Here is a 16,494-nt window from a genome sequence, read left to right as displayed (position 1 = left end):
CCTAGTGAAGGCCACGTTGATGCTCCTGGTATTCGGAGTGCTAGTGCACAGGAAAAGCCCTGTGTGTGTGCTTATCTTTCTTACAGTGCAGACGCTTTTCTGCTTGCTCTTGCCTCTGCTTACTTTTTATGCTGATTTTCCTATTCTTATTCTCTGAAAACTTCGAGCAGCGGCTCCTGGACATTAACTTATCACTGGGACAGTTCATCTTCGTAAATAGACGGAGGGTTTCAGCCATATTTCAACATTTTTACGACGACCTCAGTCTTACAGTAGCGTGGCCTAGCAACAGCTAAAGCCTGGTAGGCTACTGCATGCTATTTAGCTTAAGCTAGTTGGTAGCAAAATGCCTCCGTTCTCTACAGATGACTTCTACAGAAGATGGCTGTGTTGAAAATGCAACGGTTGGAAGTTAATGTGGAAGTGAATGGACTATGTCGTGGGAATGACACTTTACCAGTGTTGCAAAATAATGAAAAAGGATTCCAAAGAACAGGAGGGCTGTGTACCGGGTAATAAATCTACAAGTGGTAGTCCTCCCTGGAACTCTGGGTGCAAAGCCTAAGAGTAAATCATTTTCATGGGATTTGGGAGGACGGATAACAGGCAGAGCCCAGCGCTCAGAAATCTGTGATGCGACCGGCTGGCCTGCATTGTTATCACCCAGGAAGAGCGCCTCTTCAACCCCTAAACAGCCGTGGACAGCTGCTAAAGGGAGAATTACAAACAATCCTCCTAAACCACCAAGTGTGCCAATCCAGAACAGATACGCTCCGCTGACCGAGAGCCGGAGATCTCTTTCTGATTACCTGGATAACCCGTCCTGTTCACACAGCAGGGTAAGGACCAATAGCTACTCCAAAAGTAAAAGGCTAGAGGGAAAGCTAACGACTGGGCCTGAAACTCTGATTGTGGGTGACTCTGCTGTAAGAGATGTAAAAGGTCTGTGTAATAAGAACAACACCAAAGTACTCTGTTTTCCCAAGGATGTGGTCTCTGACTTGGCTGAGAAGATCCTGCATATTGGGGCTGAACATCTGACTGTGAAGAATGTGGTACTACACATTGGAACAAATGATGTTGTGAAACAGCAGTCAGAAGTGCTGAAAGAAGACTTTAAATGTTTGTTGGAAACTGCCAGTTCTCTAAATGCAGATGTGTTCATCAGTGGCCCTCTACCGCCAGTCAGAAGAGAAGTGGAGAGATTCAGCAGATTGTTTGCACTGAACACCTGGCTTTCAACTGTCTGTACTGACCATTCTGTTCATTTTATTGACAATTTTAACTTTTTCTGGGACCGCAGACATCTTTTCAAGGCAAATGGAGTTTGCCTGAACAAGTCAGGAGTGAAATTGTTTATATCGAACATATTCAACTGCCTGCGTCACCAATCTGTTCCCTCTGCCAAGGACAAGCGGCAAGAGGAATCAAAAGAGGAGAAAGACACAACACATCGCTCAGAAAACCCTGAAGAATTATCACTGCACCCGCCTGAGGAATGTTCTGATTATGAGAGACATATGAGAAACACGGAGGAGTCTCCACCGCCCGTCACCCCCCTCTGTCAACGCCTTTGAGGATCCTCCGTTCACCCTTTCACCCTCGCCCACCCTCCTGGAGATCGCTGAACCCACAAAGGAGATACAGAGGGTTGGCACCGATTCCTTCCTGGAGTTCAAAGACCAAACTAAGGCGATACGCAGGGCTGGCACCATGTCCTTTACCCCCGCTCCTCAACGACGCCCACCAAAATCACCGCGGAGACACGCACCATCTCCTCAGTCTTCATCACCGCGCCTACGTCAACCACCTCCCCACCCTGGCAGCATGTCCTCTACCCCCGCACCATCTCCCCTGTCTCAATCACCGTGCCTACGTCAACCACCTCCCCTCCCTTCAAGAAAGCATCTGCAGTCTCCGAAGCCTGATAAGAATGTGTGTACAAAACACAACAAACTCTTACTGATATGTGTGGGGTCCAGGCTCAAGGGCGTATGGCACTCTCAACTCTTTCCAGGACATGTCGGGGACCTGCCTGCCAGTAGCTTTGCCGATATCTGTGTTGATAGGTAATAGATTAAGAGCGGTGAATCATCTTAGAAACAGGAAGCGCCCAAACGTTTGTGAGTTTATCTAATTTAGCAGTGATTCCAAAGCAGTTTAACAAACTTAAACTAGCTTTATTAAATGGCAGGTCTTTGGCAGGAAAAACATTTTTAATCAATGATTTTATCACTGAGCACAATCTCGATTTTATGTTTTTAACAGAAACTTTGATTGAACAAAAATAACAGTGCAGCTGTTATCGAATCAACCCCTCCCAACTTTAGTTTTATGAGTCAGGAAAGAATGCATAAGAAAGGGGGTGGAGTTGCTATTCTGTTCAATGATTCCCTTCAATGCAGGAAGACATCGTATTGAAAGTTTTATTCTTTTGAATATGTGGCCCTTCAGCTGAAATGCTCCTCTCGAGCTCTGTTCCTAAATATCTATAGGCCACCCAAATACTGTGCAAGCTTTTTTGATGACTTTACTGAACTGCTGTCTATAGTGTGTATTGACTTTGACCGTCTAGTCATTGTTGGTGATTTTAACATCCATGTTGACAACCCCCAGGACAGAGGGGCTAAAGAACTGTTTTGTGTTCTTGATAGCTATGGACTGACTCAGCATGTGACGGAGCCCACGCACAATAAGGGGCACACTCTGGACTTAATTATCTCAAAGGGTCTGAATATCTCTAAGGTTGTGGTGACTGATGTTGCACTTTTCTTTGAGAGCTCTATTTCTGTTCACACAAATGTTCAAAAAGAGGTAACCACAAAGCGATATTTAACTGAAAATACTAGGGAAAACTCAGAATTTTTCTTCCACACTTGCCCCTGCTAACACCTCAGTAAATGAGCTAGTAGATCATTTTAATTAAAAATGTTATAGATGCCATTGCTCCAATTAAGGTAAAGGAAGTGTCTGGCAAGAACGGCCATGACCGTGAAAAGAGAATGTCGAAAAGCTGAACGCAGGTGGCGAAAAACAAATCTCCAGGTTCACTTTGACATTTATAAAGAGAGACTTGGCCTTTATAATTTGGAATTGAAAAACGCACGACAATCGTTCTCTGACATCATTACCAAAAACAAAAACAACGCACGTGCCTTGTTCGCTACCGTCGACAGACTAACTAACCCCCCAGTGTCAGTAGCCTCTGAATTTCTATCCACCAGGGCGTGCAATGATTTTGCCTCCTTTTTCACTGACAAAAATCAGACAAGCAGTCAGTGCCTCTGCATCAGGAACAGCAAATGTGTTGTCTCTGTGTCCACTTAACATCAATTCAGACATCATGACACAATTCCATCAGATTAATGATAAAAACCTAGAGGACATTATACAACTTCTGAAATCCTCCTCCTGCTGCCTTGATATTATTCCAACAGGATTTTTCAAAGATGTTTTGCCTTGCATGGCCTCAGAACTACTTAATATAGTAAACAAATCTCTTCGCTCAGGTATTTTTCCACAGGCCCTGAAAACTGCAGTCATTAAACCGCTCTTAAAAAAAGAATAATCTAGATGCTTCGGTAATGAACAATTACAGGCCCATATCAAACCTCCCATTTCTAGGTAAAATCATTGAAAAAGTTGTTTTTCAACAGTTGAGTAATTTCTTGCATTTAAATAACTGTTTCGATGTGTTCCAGTCAGGCTTTCATCCAAACCACAGCACTGAGACTGCTCTTGTAAAGGTCTTTAATGACATCCACTTAAACACAGACAGTGGCAGAACTTCAGTGTTAGTATTATTAGATCTCAGTGCTGCGTTTGACACTGTTGACCACAGCATATTACTAGACCGACTGGAAAACTGGGTGGGACTTTCGGAAACAGTTCTAAATTGGTTTGAATCCTACTTAAAGGACAGAAACAACTGTTTCTATAGGTAAATACACATATGAGTTGACAAATATGACATGTGGGGTTCCTCAAGGCTCCATCTTGGGGCCTCTTCTCTTTAACATCTACATGCTACCACTGGCTCAGATAATGAAAAATAACAATAAGTTACCATAGCTATGCAGATGACACACAAATGTACGTAACAATTTCACCAGGAGACTATGCTCCAATTCAAACACTGAGTAAGTGCATTGAATAAATCAATGACTGGATGTGTCAGAACTTTCTCCAATTAAACAAAGATAAAACTGAGGTAATGGTTTTTGGCGCCAAGTCAGAACGTATAAAAGTTAGCGCTGAGCTTCAGTGTGCAATGTTCAAAACAACAGAAAGCCAGAAATCTAGGTGTAGTCATGGACTCTGACCTGAGTTTCAACAGTTACTAAATCAGCCTACTATCACCTAAAGAATATATCTAGGATTAAAAGACTAATGTCACAGCAGGATTTGGAAAAACTTGTCCATGCCTTTATCTTCAGTAGACTCGACTACTGCAATGGTGTCTTCACAGGTCTCACTAAAAAATCTATTAGAAAGCTGCAGCTGATTCAGAACGCCGCTGCTCGAGTCCTCACTAACACTAAGAAAGTGGATCACATCGCTCCTGTTCTGAAGTCTTTACACTGGCTTCCTGTGTGTCAAAGAATAGATTTCAAAATATTGCTGCTGGTTTATGAAGCACTGAATGGTTTAGGCCCAAAATACATTCCTGACCTCCTGCTAAATTATGAACCATCCAGATCTCTCAGGTCTTCAGGGACTGGTCAGCTTTCTGTCCCCAGAGTCAGAACTGAACATGGTAAAGCAGCGTTCAGTTATTATGCTCCAAATATCTGGAACAAACTCCCAGAAACCTGCAGGTCCGCTGCAACTCTTACTACCTTTAAATCCAGGCTGAAGACTTTTCTTTTTGTCGCTGCTTTTAATTGAACTATTCACATCTTAAATGGCACTGTAACTTTTATCCATGTATTTTTCTTTTAATGTTTATTTTATTAGCTTTTTTATTTTTTAATGCTTAATGTCTTTCATTTTTTGTAAAGCACTTTGAATTGCCTTGTGTTGAAAAGTGCTATATAAATAAACTTGCCTTGCCTTTACCATGCCTCACTTTGACCCGCTTTCTGCCCAGTCCTCTCTTACAGGCTCTAGGTTAGATGCCGGAATGAAAGTACGTGTGGCCCGTCTCCAGTGGGAGAAGGAGGAACGTGATAGGGATTTTCAGCTCAGGAGGGAGCTGGAGATCAGGAAGTTGGAGGCAGACACTGCTGTCCGGATGCGTCAACTAGAGCTCCAGGCAGCTGGGGTGGGTGATTCTGCTGTTACACACTCTGGTCCTGCTGCCTCCTTCGACGTGAGTAGACATATTTCTTTGGTCCCTGTGTTTCATGAATCAGAAGTGGAACCCTATTTTGGTGCATTTGAGCGCATTTGAGCGCATTTCTGCTGCTCTGCGCTGGCCAGAAGATGTGTGGGCCGTACTTGTACAGTGCAAGCTAGTCGGCAAGGCTCAGGAGGTCTTCTCTTTCTGTCAAGGATAGTTTGGTGTATGATAATGTTAAAGGTGCGGTTCTCAGGGCATATGAGCTGGTGCCTGAGGCCTACAGGCAGCGTTTTCTCGGCCTGGAGAAAACTCCTGGCCAGACGTATGTGGACTTCGCGAGGGAGAAGAAAGACCTCTTTGACAGATGGTGTAGAGCTTGTAAAGCTGACGACATTACCTCAGTGTGTGAGCTGATGATGTTCAGCGAGACTCGTATCATAGAGCTCCTGACCCATACGTCCCCTGTGCCAGTTTTCCAGTGTCAGGTCCCAAGCTAGAAACGTCTGGTTTTTTTTGGTCATGACTCTGGTCATTTCATAGTAGACTGTGCAGCTTGGAAGAGAAAGCAGACAGCGGATGGCAAGCACCCAGAAGGGGTGGGATTGGTTACAGCAGTGTGTCCTAGTGGACGGGCCACTGTTAACAAAGGGCCTGATGAGTGTTTGAAACCGTTCATCTCTACTGCCTTTGTCTCTCTGTCAGGAAAGGTGGAGGACGCTGGTCATTTAGTGGCGGAGTGTGTGGCTTGGAAGCATTAGGTGGCAGCTTCCATGCATTCAATAGTAGGCTTGTGAACTATGTAATGTGTGTTTTGGTAACTGTGCCCAAACACTTGTTTGGTTTTATGGAGGGTGTTACATGTAAAATAGTAATAGTAAAATAGTTTAATATAAAGAGTATCAGACGTCTAGCAAGTAGGGTAGAGAATGCCTCAGCCTGATCAGTTATTCGTGTCTCCTATGGGACCATGCCAAATAATGCAGTCACTGGGTTTGCATCCACAGCCGTGTTACACATGTACGAAAAGGTTTTAAATATACCAGTCCAAAAAGGGGCCAATTTTGGACAGAGCCAAAACATGTGACTTATGCTGGCCGGGTCCCGACTGCACCTGATGCAGGTTGGGTCTAAACCTGGGTAAAATGTGGCCAGTTTACTTGCAGATAGATGTAACCTATGCAAAACCTTAAATTGTAGCAGCCCATGTCTAATGCACATTGAGGATGAGTGGACAAATGTAATTGCTGCCTGCCAAATAGTATCTGATATAGTCATTCCCAGCTCTTCCTCCCATTGCCAGTGATTAAGCAATGGGGCGGCGACCCTCTGAATATGGTCATATAATACAGACACCAGACCCCTGTCACATGGATCCATATTTAAACGGTCATCAATCCAGGTACTCTGTGGGGCTGCTAGAGAGAAGTGGGTCCTGACATAACTACGTATCTGCAAATATCTGAAGAAACATCAAATAAGTTTTGTTTATATAGCACATTTTTAAAACGATTTTTGGTCGAGCCAAAGTGCTGTACATGCAATAAAAACACTTTACTACAATAGCAAACAGAAGACAATAAATTACAACAGCAAAAATAAAATCTCACACACAGGGAAATGTCAGGAGTCGTGCCCTGCTCTGACTAGAAGGCCAGAGAGAAGTGAGTCTAAAGTGTAGATTTAAAAACCCCTACGGTCTGGGCCGACCTCACATGGAGGGGTAGAGTGTTCTAGAGCCTAGGGTCAGCTGCTGCGAAGGCTCGGTGCCATCGGGTTTTGAGCCTGGTCTTGGGCACTATCAGCAACAGCTGGTCAGCCAACCTTAATGCTCTGGCTGGGGTGTAGCGATGGAGGAGTTCTACTAAATAAGCCGGAGCCAGCCCATTTAGTGCTTTAAAAACAAATAAAATAAGTTTAAAATCAATTCGGAACCGAATTGGAAGCCAGTGCAATGAGGCCAGAATTGGGGTGATGTGGTGACGCTTTTTATGGCCAGTGAGAAGACTTGCAGCTGCGTTCTGCACTAGACCGCCTGGTCCATACCCACATACAGAGCGTTGCAGTAATCCAATCCCTAGGTAACAAAGGTATTAATCACCCTTTCTAGGTCTTTAAAAGATAAAAACGACTTGGTCTTGGCCAATAGTCATATTTTAAAAAAGCAGGTCTTAACTACGGTGCTGACCTGCTTATCAAATGTAAAAGCGCTATTGAAGGTCACTCCAAGGTTCATCAGAATTTCAACTTGGGATGATGACCTCGGTCTTGCTCTCGTTGAGGACATTTGGGCTCAGCCAGGATTTTATCTCTGTTAAGCAGCTGTAATGAGTTGACATTTGAATTGAGAGGCAGATAGATCTATACATCATCGGCCTAACAATGGAAGGGGATGTAGTGTTTTGTGAGAATTGAACCGAGGGGCAGTATGTACAGTAGAAAAACTGTACATCCCCAGTTTGGGGACGAATCCCCACACTGGGGATTCGTCTGTCACATCAACCCAAAACATCAGCTTTTGGATGTTGGCAGCCCAATAATAATACAAATAATTGGGTGAGGACAAATCACCCTCCCCCTTTGGCCTTTCCAAATACTCTCTCCTAATTCTAAATGCACTTATCTAATTCCCTAAAGAAGCATTTAGGGATGAAGATTGGGATTGCCTGAAACAGAAATAAGAATGCTGATTAATATTACTACTTTTTCAACAAGGTGGAGGGAGAACTCTCTCCTGTCAGACTGAGAGTCTCAGATAACCTCAGGTGAAGTAAAGGACTCTCAGTGTTTAGGCAAGGCAAGTTTATTTATATAGCACTTTTCAACACAAGGCAATTCAAAGTGCTTTACAAAAAATGAAAGACATTAAGAAAATGGCATTTAAAATCAGTCATTAAAAAGAAAAGCTAATAAAATAAACATTAAGGTTTAAGTTAGCTATGTGGGTCTCAAAACGGTTTGGTCACGATTAATGTAAATATAGTATTTCTGAGGTACACGTTTATATGATCATTATAGGCATAAATGAAAAACAGGTATGAAATACTACATGACAGTAAAACAAGAATACAGTTTAAAAGGGGAGTGTTTTGTAAAATATTCATAAAGAAATAGAAAATCTGTTTACAGTTCTGTTTCATATGGGTGTTGAGAGATCCATAGATCTCATTTCTCTCTCAAAGTGCACCAGATTGATGCATTTAATTTCAATATTAAAAAAAAATCTTCCCGGAGAGGCATCCCCCTGGACCCCCCTAGAGGAGGTGAGGACCCCCCTAGAGGATGTTGGGTCCACTCCCCACTTATAAAAAATAGCACTTTACCCCTGCTTACACCTATATGCTGTGAGCTGATTATCGAGCCTTCATTGTAACAGTCACGGGTACACTGTGTATGTGTGTGGGGAGTGTTGCGGTGGAAAATTCAACTGTAGCGCCCGGTAGCTTAATGGGAAACCCTAAATGTTTGAGCACCCTCTATGAAACATCAAGCTACCCCACAGCACCCCCAAAAGAAAATCTCTGGTGCCGCCACTGGTCTGGCTGGCCTGGTTGGAGCTCTCCTTCTTCACACTGATCAGCTCCTGCAGCCTGCTCCGCGCGTCTGGCAGTTGGCAGGTAAGACTGTGGTAAGAAGGTCCAGCTTTTTCCTCACTATCCTCATGATGTGTCACTCCATCTGAGACTTTATCATCTGAGTCCACAGGCTCCTGTTCTGCCTTGCACCTCCTGGGAGATAAAATTAGATGCTTCTCGTTTCAAATCACAGAACAAAGTGGCAAAAGTTGGAGTAGTATTTTGGTGGAAGACTGAGATTCCTAACCACGCCCTGCAGAGGGTATGTTTTATACAGTGGGGCAAAAAAGTATTTAGTCAGCCACCAATTGTGCAAGTTCTCCCACTTAAAAAGATTAGAGAGGCCTGTCATTTTCATCCTAGGTACACTTCAACTATGAGAGACAGAATGGGGGGAAAGAATCCAGGAAATCACATTGTAGGATTTTTAATGAATTAATTGGTAAATTCCTCGGTAAAATAAGTATTTGGTCACCTACAAACAAACAAGATTTCTGGCTCTCACAGACCTGTAACTTCTTCTTTAAGAGCCTCCTCTGTCCTCCACTTGTTAACTGTATTAATGGCACCTGTTTGAACTCGTTATCAGTATAAAAGACACCTGTCCACAACCTCAAACAGTCACACTCCAAACTCCACTATGGCCAAGACCAAAGAGCTGTCAAAGGACACCAGAAACACAATTGTAGACCTGCACCAGGCTGGGAAGACTGCATCTGCAATAGGTAAGCAGCTTGGTTTGAAGAAATCAACTGTTGGAGCAATTATTAGAAAATGGAAGACATACAAGACCACTGATAATCTCCCTCGATCTGGGGCTCCACGCAAGATCTCACCCCGTGGGGTCAAAATAATCACAAGAACGGTGAGCAAAAATCCCAGAACCACACGGGGGGACCGAGTCAATGACCTGCAGAGAGCTGCGACCAAAGTAACAAAGGCTACCATCAGTAACACAAACGTCAAGCTACCCCACAGCACCCCCTAGAGAAAATCGCCAGAAATTTTCTCTAGGGGGTGCTGTGGGGTAGCTTGACGTTTCATAGAGGGACACTGATCAGTGTAAAGGAAAGAATGAATGGGGCCATGTATCGTGAGATTTTGAGTGACAACCTCCTTCCATCAGCAAGGGCATTGAAGATGAAACGTGGTTGGGTCTTTCAGCATGACAATGATCCCAAACACATCGCCCGGGCAACGAAGGAGTGGCTTCGTAAGAAGCATTTCAAGGTCCTCGAGTGGCCTAGCCAGTCTCTAGATCTCAACCCCATAGAAAATCTTTGGAGGGAGTTGAAAGTCTGTGTTGCCCAGCGACAGCCCCAACACATCACTGCTCTACAGGAGATCTGCATGGAGGAATGGGCCAAAATACCAGCAACAGTGTGTGAAAACCTTGTGAAGACTTACAGAAAACGTTTGACCTCTGTCATTGCCAACAAAGGGTATATAACAAAGTATTGAGATGAACTTTTGTTATTGACCAAATACTTCTTTTCCACCATAATTTGCAAATAAATTCTTTAAATCAGACAATGTGATTTTCTGTTTGTTTTTTTTCTCATTTTGTCTCTCATAGTTGAGGTATACCTAGGATGAAAATGACAGGCCTCTCTCATCTTATTAAGTGGGAGAACTTGCACAATTGGTGGCTGACTAAATACTTTTTTGCCCCACTGTACATCTACTAAGCCAATTCACATGTGACTCCTAACCCAACTGTCTTGATTATGCACCGCTCAGCAGTCCAGCAATGTCCCTGCTTATCTGGCTTCACCGGTATTATAAACAGATAGGCCTACCAGTTATTACAGCTATAAACAGACAGTCAATCTTCACCTGGAGATCAATTTGGAGTCAATAGTATGATTTCCTGCTCTCTTCCGTTCGTCAATAAATCAGGTTAAATCATCACTAAAACGTCCCTTTTTCCCCTTCCTTTCTGTAGAGCGACCATAAGTGCACGCTTGTGAGTCTACAATTATTTCAACATACATTTAACTATATTACACGATACTTACGTTACGCGGGGAGTGGCGGGCGGCCGCCGTCTCCCCAACAAAGGGAATGTGGAAAAGACGGAGGCGCATCACTTCCGTGATTTCAATATGTCATGAACCATGCAATTTATTATTTATTTTGCGTTTATTAATTATGGGGAATGATTGTGTTAAGAGATAGTTAACCTGTGTATGTTTGGGTCGGATAGTTTCCTCATGTTTGAGGGATTACATTTATGTTGACAATGTGGTTTTGAGTTAATTGTTAATTGTGTAAGCCTGTGGGGAGGGGCTATGGGTTCAAAAGGGACGGTGTTGGCCCTGGAAGTGTCATTCGGGAGATTGTTGCAGTGAAGGCAACGGCTGGACTGTGTGTACTCCATGACCATGAGTAATAGACAACCTAGTTTGGTAGCTTTGATTTTGTTTTGAGTTGTACTGTTTCACTTTTGTCAAACAGTAGCCTATATTTTTTTTTTTGTTGCTGTATAAATAAAGTTTTGGAGCTTAAAACAACCATGCCATACTGGTCTTCACTTTTGGTGTTATAGCCAAAAGTGATGGGAATGCGTTTGGTCTAAAAGAAAATGTAAGGGAAACTCAAAGTTTTGGAGCTTAAAACAACCGACTAAGCCTGTTTTGAACAGACAAATAGAACTCCGTCACAAGAGGTTTGTTAGTTGCTCTAAACACAGTGATGTCCACAGGTGTGTGTGTGTGCAGATCTTAGTACTTTTATGGACTATGTGTATACAAAAAAGAGGAGATGTGGATAGAAATGTAAACTACATGTTTTTCCACTTGTATTAGTTTATTTATCACAGAAGCTTATTATCATTGCAAGAGGGGTTTGGAGAATGCTCTAGTTACCTGAACGGAGGTTCCGGGTTCAAATGGCAGTACAATTTCTCTGGCAGCTTGTCGGAGTCGATCCCATCAGTGAGTTTGCACCAGTGCAAACCCTCATCACACTGCACGCAGTTTTGATCTGGTCGCTTCCTAAGGACACAGATAGAGACAAGTGTCTGAGCAAGTAGGAAACACATTTCTAGACGAATAATTATGTAGAATACACGATGATAGTCACTGCAAAATGTAGGCTACTAACGTGGTATCTCCACTGCTCTCTTCCTTAATTACACTTTGCTCGACACTGCAGACACCTAAAGGCTTTGTTATATCACTCTTATTAGATGTACTCAGCTCCACTCTCTCCTCCCCTTCAGTTTGGTTTGTTATTTGGGTGGTGCTAGTGGACACCTCTGTGGGGGGTGCTGTGGAGGTACTGGTTCCCACAGCTGCAGACGCTGTAGAGCTCGTTCCCGCAGCATTTATCTCTGGGCCGTTATCCAAAGTAGCATCATCGCTGCACTCCATCAGCTTGCCCACGTCAGCATCACTTTGCTCCGCCTCGGTCTTCACTTTAGTCAAGTCGACGGTCAGATTTGGCTTGGGGGTACTGGCCCACTCCAAGATGCAAATGTCATCATCGGTATCATCATTTTCGTTATCACTGAGAACTGATGGGGAGCTCAGTGGGATCACATTCACTGATGTTGATGGGTCTAATTTGCCCTGAGCGAAGCCATTTTGTCTCTGTCTTTTGGGGGTCATTTGTGGAGAAGCAGGCTGGGTTCTTTTCCCCTTGCTGTGCACACAAAGCACAATTAGAATGCTTCTTAAACAAAGTCACATGGATACATTTATGCTTGGAAACGGCAGATAAAAACTACCTCTGGGGGGGATTAATTGGAAGATCACTGCTACTTGGGCTGCAAGCTAGAGAGAAATAAAACAGATATTTTTAAATCTCTAAAACGTTTTCTCTCTCTCGTTCACTCGCATAACACCAAACACAGACACACATACCAGCCACCCCTTGGGGCAACGTTGTTAAACCTACTCTTTGGTGTGGAGGGGGGAGCCACAGCCTGTCAACAAGAACAACAAAAAGAAAAACATAGACAGTTAACACAAACGATTTCTTCAGTAAAATGACATCACGGTTAGTCGTCTCTCCCAACCTGCGGATGTATTTGGGCCCGTTTCTGCTTGGTGACATTAGCCAAATGCAGCGCTTCCTGATGCTTTCGAGCCTCCTCAGCCTAGAAAAATAAATAAATGTTTTAGTGCTATTAGATAAATGTATACTTTTAAATAATTGGAAACAAATATTATCATTAAAATAACTTTTTATACCCAACTTGTTACCATGTGGAGGAAACGGGTGAATTACAGCATAGGGTGCGTCCTTACCTTTTGCTCTTCCTTTTCTCTGTAGATAATACACGAGCACAGGTTAGGCAAGGCAAGTCACTTCCTTTATTATGCTCAAATAATGTATTAAAGAAGATTTTGGCAGCTTGATACAAAAATATATGGTCGGCCAGTCGATTACAGATGAGGATAAAGATACGAACCTCAGAAACATTTAGGGTGTGGTTGATTTCCCAACAATATATGCAATTTCATTTTGAGTCGGAGCACTAAATTACCTTTTAGGGCAGTGTCAAAAATTAACATTGGGACTCACTTTAGTTTATACGTCTTGCAGTATGAAGGTTGCAGATCGTCATCTGAGTCCTCACGCTCCTCTTCTGCCTGGCAGCTCCTGGGAGAGAAAATGAAGATGCTTCTCATTTCAAATCACAGAACAATGTGGCAAAAGTTAGAGTATTTATGTGGAAGACTGAGATTCGTGTTAAATAGAAAAGACAACTTAAACTTAACTAATGTGCATTTAAAAAAGAGGAATAGTTTTGGTGAAAACTAAAAGGTACCATGGGGTCAGATTAAAACACTTGATAACTAAAGGACAAGTTAAAAAAGAAAGTAGAAAGAAAGTGAGGTCATAGAAATCTATTTCTGCTAAAAAGTTATCAATGATTGAGAGTCAGACCTAAACATTTCAGATGTGTGTATCACACTGCAATGTAACTTGTATTCATGTATCTTTGCCATTAAATGAGTGTTTTTAAATGTCATTTTATAACATGTTTCTTAATGTCTTTCATTTTTGTAAAGCACTTTGAATTGTCTTGTGTTGAAATGAGCTATATAAATAAACTTAACTTGCCTTTCCTTATGATGTTTTGACCTATAACCATGCCCTGCAGAGGTTATTAACTATCATAAATCTACTCAGCCACAGCCAGTTCACATGTAACTCTTAACCCAATTGTCTTGATTAAGCACCGCTCAGTAGTCCAGCAATGTCCCTGCTTATCTGGCTTAACTATTATAAACAAGTTATTACAGATATAAACAAACAGCCAATCTGCACCTGGAGATCAATTTGGAGTCAATAGTATGATTATTGTGTTTTAATCACTTAGAACTGTATATTAGTTTATTTATCACAGAAGCTTATTATCATTGCAACAGGGGTTAGGATAATGCTCGAGTTACCTGAACTGAGGATCCGGGTTCAAACGGCAGTACCATTTATCTGGCAGCTTGAGGTCGTCGATCCCATCAGGGAGTTTGCGCCAGCGCAAACACTCATCACACTGCGCCCAGTTTTGATCTGGTCGCTTCCTAAGGACAAAGAAAGAGACAAGTATCAGAGCAAGTAGGAAGCAAACATTGCTAGACAAATAAACGTGTAGAAAACACGATGATAGTCCTTGCAAAATGTACTAACGTGGTATCTTCCATGGGTATGGTGCTGTTTGGATTCTCTTGTTTTTTCTTGTAGGCAATTTCATTCCAGTACTCCTTCAGTTTGGTCCCCAAGTTGTTCATTGTTTTCCTATAAAAATACATGAATACTTCAGATTTCTGTATTCCTGGGCCTTAATCGTACCGATATAATCAAAACAGAATTGATAGCATTACCTGTACTTATCTGTCTCATCAAAGCTCTGTTTGTTGTGGGTAGGTTCCAGAAAGAAACACTCCATGATCCCAATGACCCCAACTCCTTCCTTGTTGGCCTGCAGAAGGCAACGGTTCAGAAACATGACAACCAGATGATGACATTTAGAAACCCTTGAAAATGTGTAATATACAAACACGCTCCACAAAACAACACCAACTCACCTTGAGCAGGCAGCCTACACGTTCATAGGCTTTGATGAGCCGATTCTTGTGATACATCATAATGCCATACTGGTCTTCACTTTTGGTGTTATAGCCAAAAGTGAAGGGAATGCGTTTGGTCTAAAAGAAAATGTAAGGGAAACTCAAGAAACACTTGACAAGACAAAGATTGAACAACAAAATGTCGCAAATCATAGACAATTATCTATTCTCTGTGGGGAAAGGATACCAGGAAAGTGGGCTTGTAGTGGTCCTTTCTGACGGAGGCCAGTGTCTTAGCAATGAGCTGAGATTTCACCATGTTACCCCGTATGATGATTTGCATCCGAGGCTTCAAGTAGAGAATACTGCAATATGCCTACAGGCAGTAGAAACACAATTATAACCCAATACAAAGGAAGAGATATCAAAAATCAGTATCAGGTTTTAAGGAAATTCTCTTTTTCTCTTGGACACAACACAGATTATCTACAATTAAATGGATTCAATTTTCCTACTTATCATACGATTTCAAAAAGAAAAATATGTTTTATAAACCTACAATTAAGGTACTACTGTTGAAGAAAACACATCAAAAATCGACCTGCCATAATGCAAGGAATTATATTATGCTGCTATACAATACTGATTTCTTATTTGACTATTTATCCAATGTGTTTAAATACATGATGTTTCTAATTATACTTGTGTTGGTTATAAATTATTCAAATAAACAAGTAGTCCTTTTCCTTGATCAAGTAGTTATAGAGCTTTAATTTGAAGGGGTTCATTGATTGTAAGGGAAAAACATGCGAAAATGAGTGTAATGGGGGGGGGGGGGGGGGTGCCGGCCAGGGTCAGGGCTGATTTGGGGTGACACATCGCAGGAGTGCCATAAATCTTGCTTTAGATCACAATTACAACAAGATGTTAAATGAGTCATCCTGGAATTCCCCAGTCATAATTTGTGTTTATGTTTTGGCGTTTTGTCTGTCTCCCTCCATTTGGTTAACACACAAAACATTGTGTTTAAAATGCAGGATGCAAATGGGAAGGCAGACAAAGCTCCTTGTGTGTCGTCCCTTACTCCCTGGCAGCATGAATCCAAAACACAATCCTCTGTTGAGCTAAGATAAGAATCCTTCCAACTGGATCCAGTGAAAAACTCCTAATTCCATAAAAAATACATTCTCATTATTTGTAAACTGGAAGCTTTACCTTTTTTACATGCCACTTGTGTAAGTTGCATAATGTAACCTAATTGGCCTCAGTTTTCATGATTGTATACGTATCACTATGAAATGTGTGACTGTGGGCGTCATGCACAAAACAGCTACTTACCCGCAGTGAGGAAACACTCTCAGGGGTGTTTGACTTGGTCGCTTGACTTGGAACAGCATTCTTCATTGTCTCGTCGAGTTCAGATGGTATTCGGAAATCGTAGCGGTCCCTCTCAAAATCAAATTCTGATGGTCTACTAGATGTACTGTTAAAAATATAAAACAAAGACATTGGTGATCAGTCATTATCATAATCTTTGAGTTATTGGGCCTCCCTAATGCCAACAACTGACATCAAACAGCAATTAACATGCAGAACTATAGCATTATTCATTGTTGCTAGG

At 42.2% G+C, this 16,494-nt stretch overlaps 1 protein-coding gene across 1 annotated transcript in view; it reads right to left on the bottom strand.

Moving 5' to 3' along the window:
• Positions 1-8,162: 8,162 nt before the first annotated feature.
• LOC117449760 (MORC family CW-type zinc finger protein 3-like) overlaps positions 8,163-16,494 on the bottom strand; it is a 43,057-nt gene continuing 34,725 nt past the window's right edge. The window contains exons 6-19 of the mRNA XM_071203604.1: positions 16,212-16,356; positions 15,121-15,249; positions 14,892-15,011; positions 14,688-14,785; positions 14,494-14,601; positions 14,259-14,387; positions 13,384-13,461; positions 13,107-13,125; positions 12,875-12,955; positions 12,754-12,781; positions 12,584-12,629; positions 11,959-12,498; positions 11,721-11,849; positions 8,163-9,006 (exon numbers count right to left, since the gene is read on the bottom strand). Of these exons, the coding sequence (XP_071059705.1) occupies positions 8,736-9,006; positions 11,721-11,849; positions 11,959-12,498; positions 12,584-12,629; positions 12,754-12,781; positions 12,875-12,955; positions 13,107-13,125; positions 13,384-13,461; positions 14,259-14,387; positions 14,494-14,601; positions 14,688-14,785; positions 14,892-15,011; positions 15,121-15,249; positions 16,212-16,356 (1,921 nt within the window). The 3' untranslated portion in view covers positions 8,163-8,735. The remainder of the gene's footprint in view (positions 9,007-11,720; positions 11,850-11,958; positions 12,499-12,583; positions 12,630-12,753; positions 12,782-12,874; positions 12,956-13,106; positions 13,126-13,383; positions 13,462-14,258; positions 14,388-14,493; positions 14,602-14,687; positions 14,786-14,891; positions 15,012-15,120; positions 15,250-16,211; positions 16,357-16,494) is intronic.

Source organism: Pseudochaenichthys georgianus, chromosome 7, assembly GCF_902827115.2.
Source record: "Pseudochaenichthys georgianus chromosome 7, fPseGeo1.2, whole genome shotgun sequence".
Classification (NCBI taxonomy): Eukaryota; Metazoa; Chordata; class Actinopteri; order Perciformes; family Channichthyidae; genus Pseudochaenichthys; species Pseudochaenichthys georgianus.
Note: the sequence above shows the minus strand (reverse complement) of the source record. Positions and strands in the feature narration are given on the sequence as shown.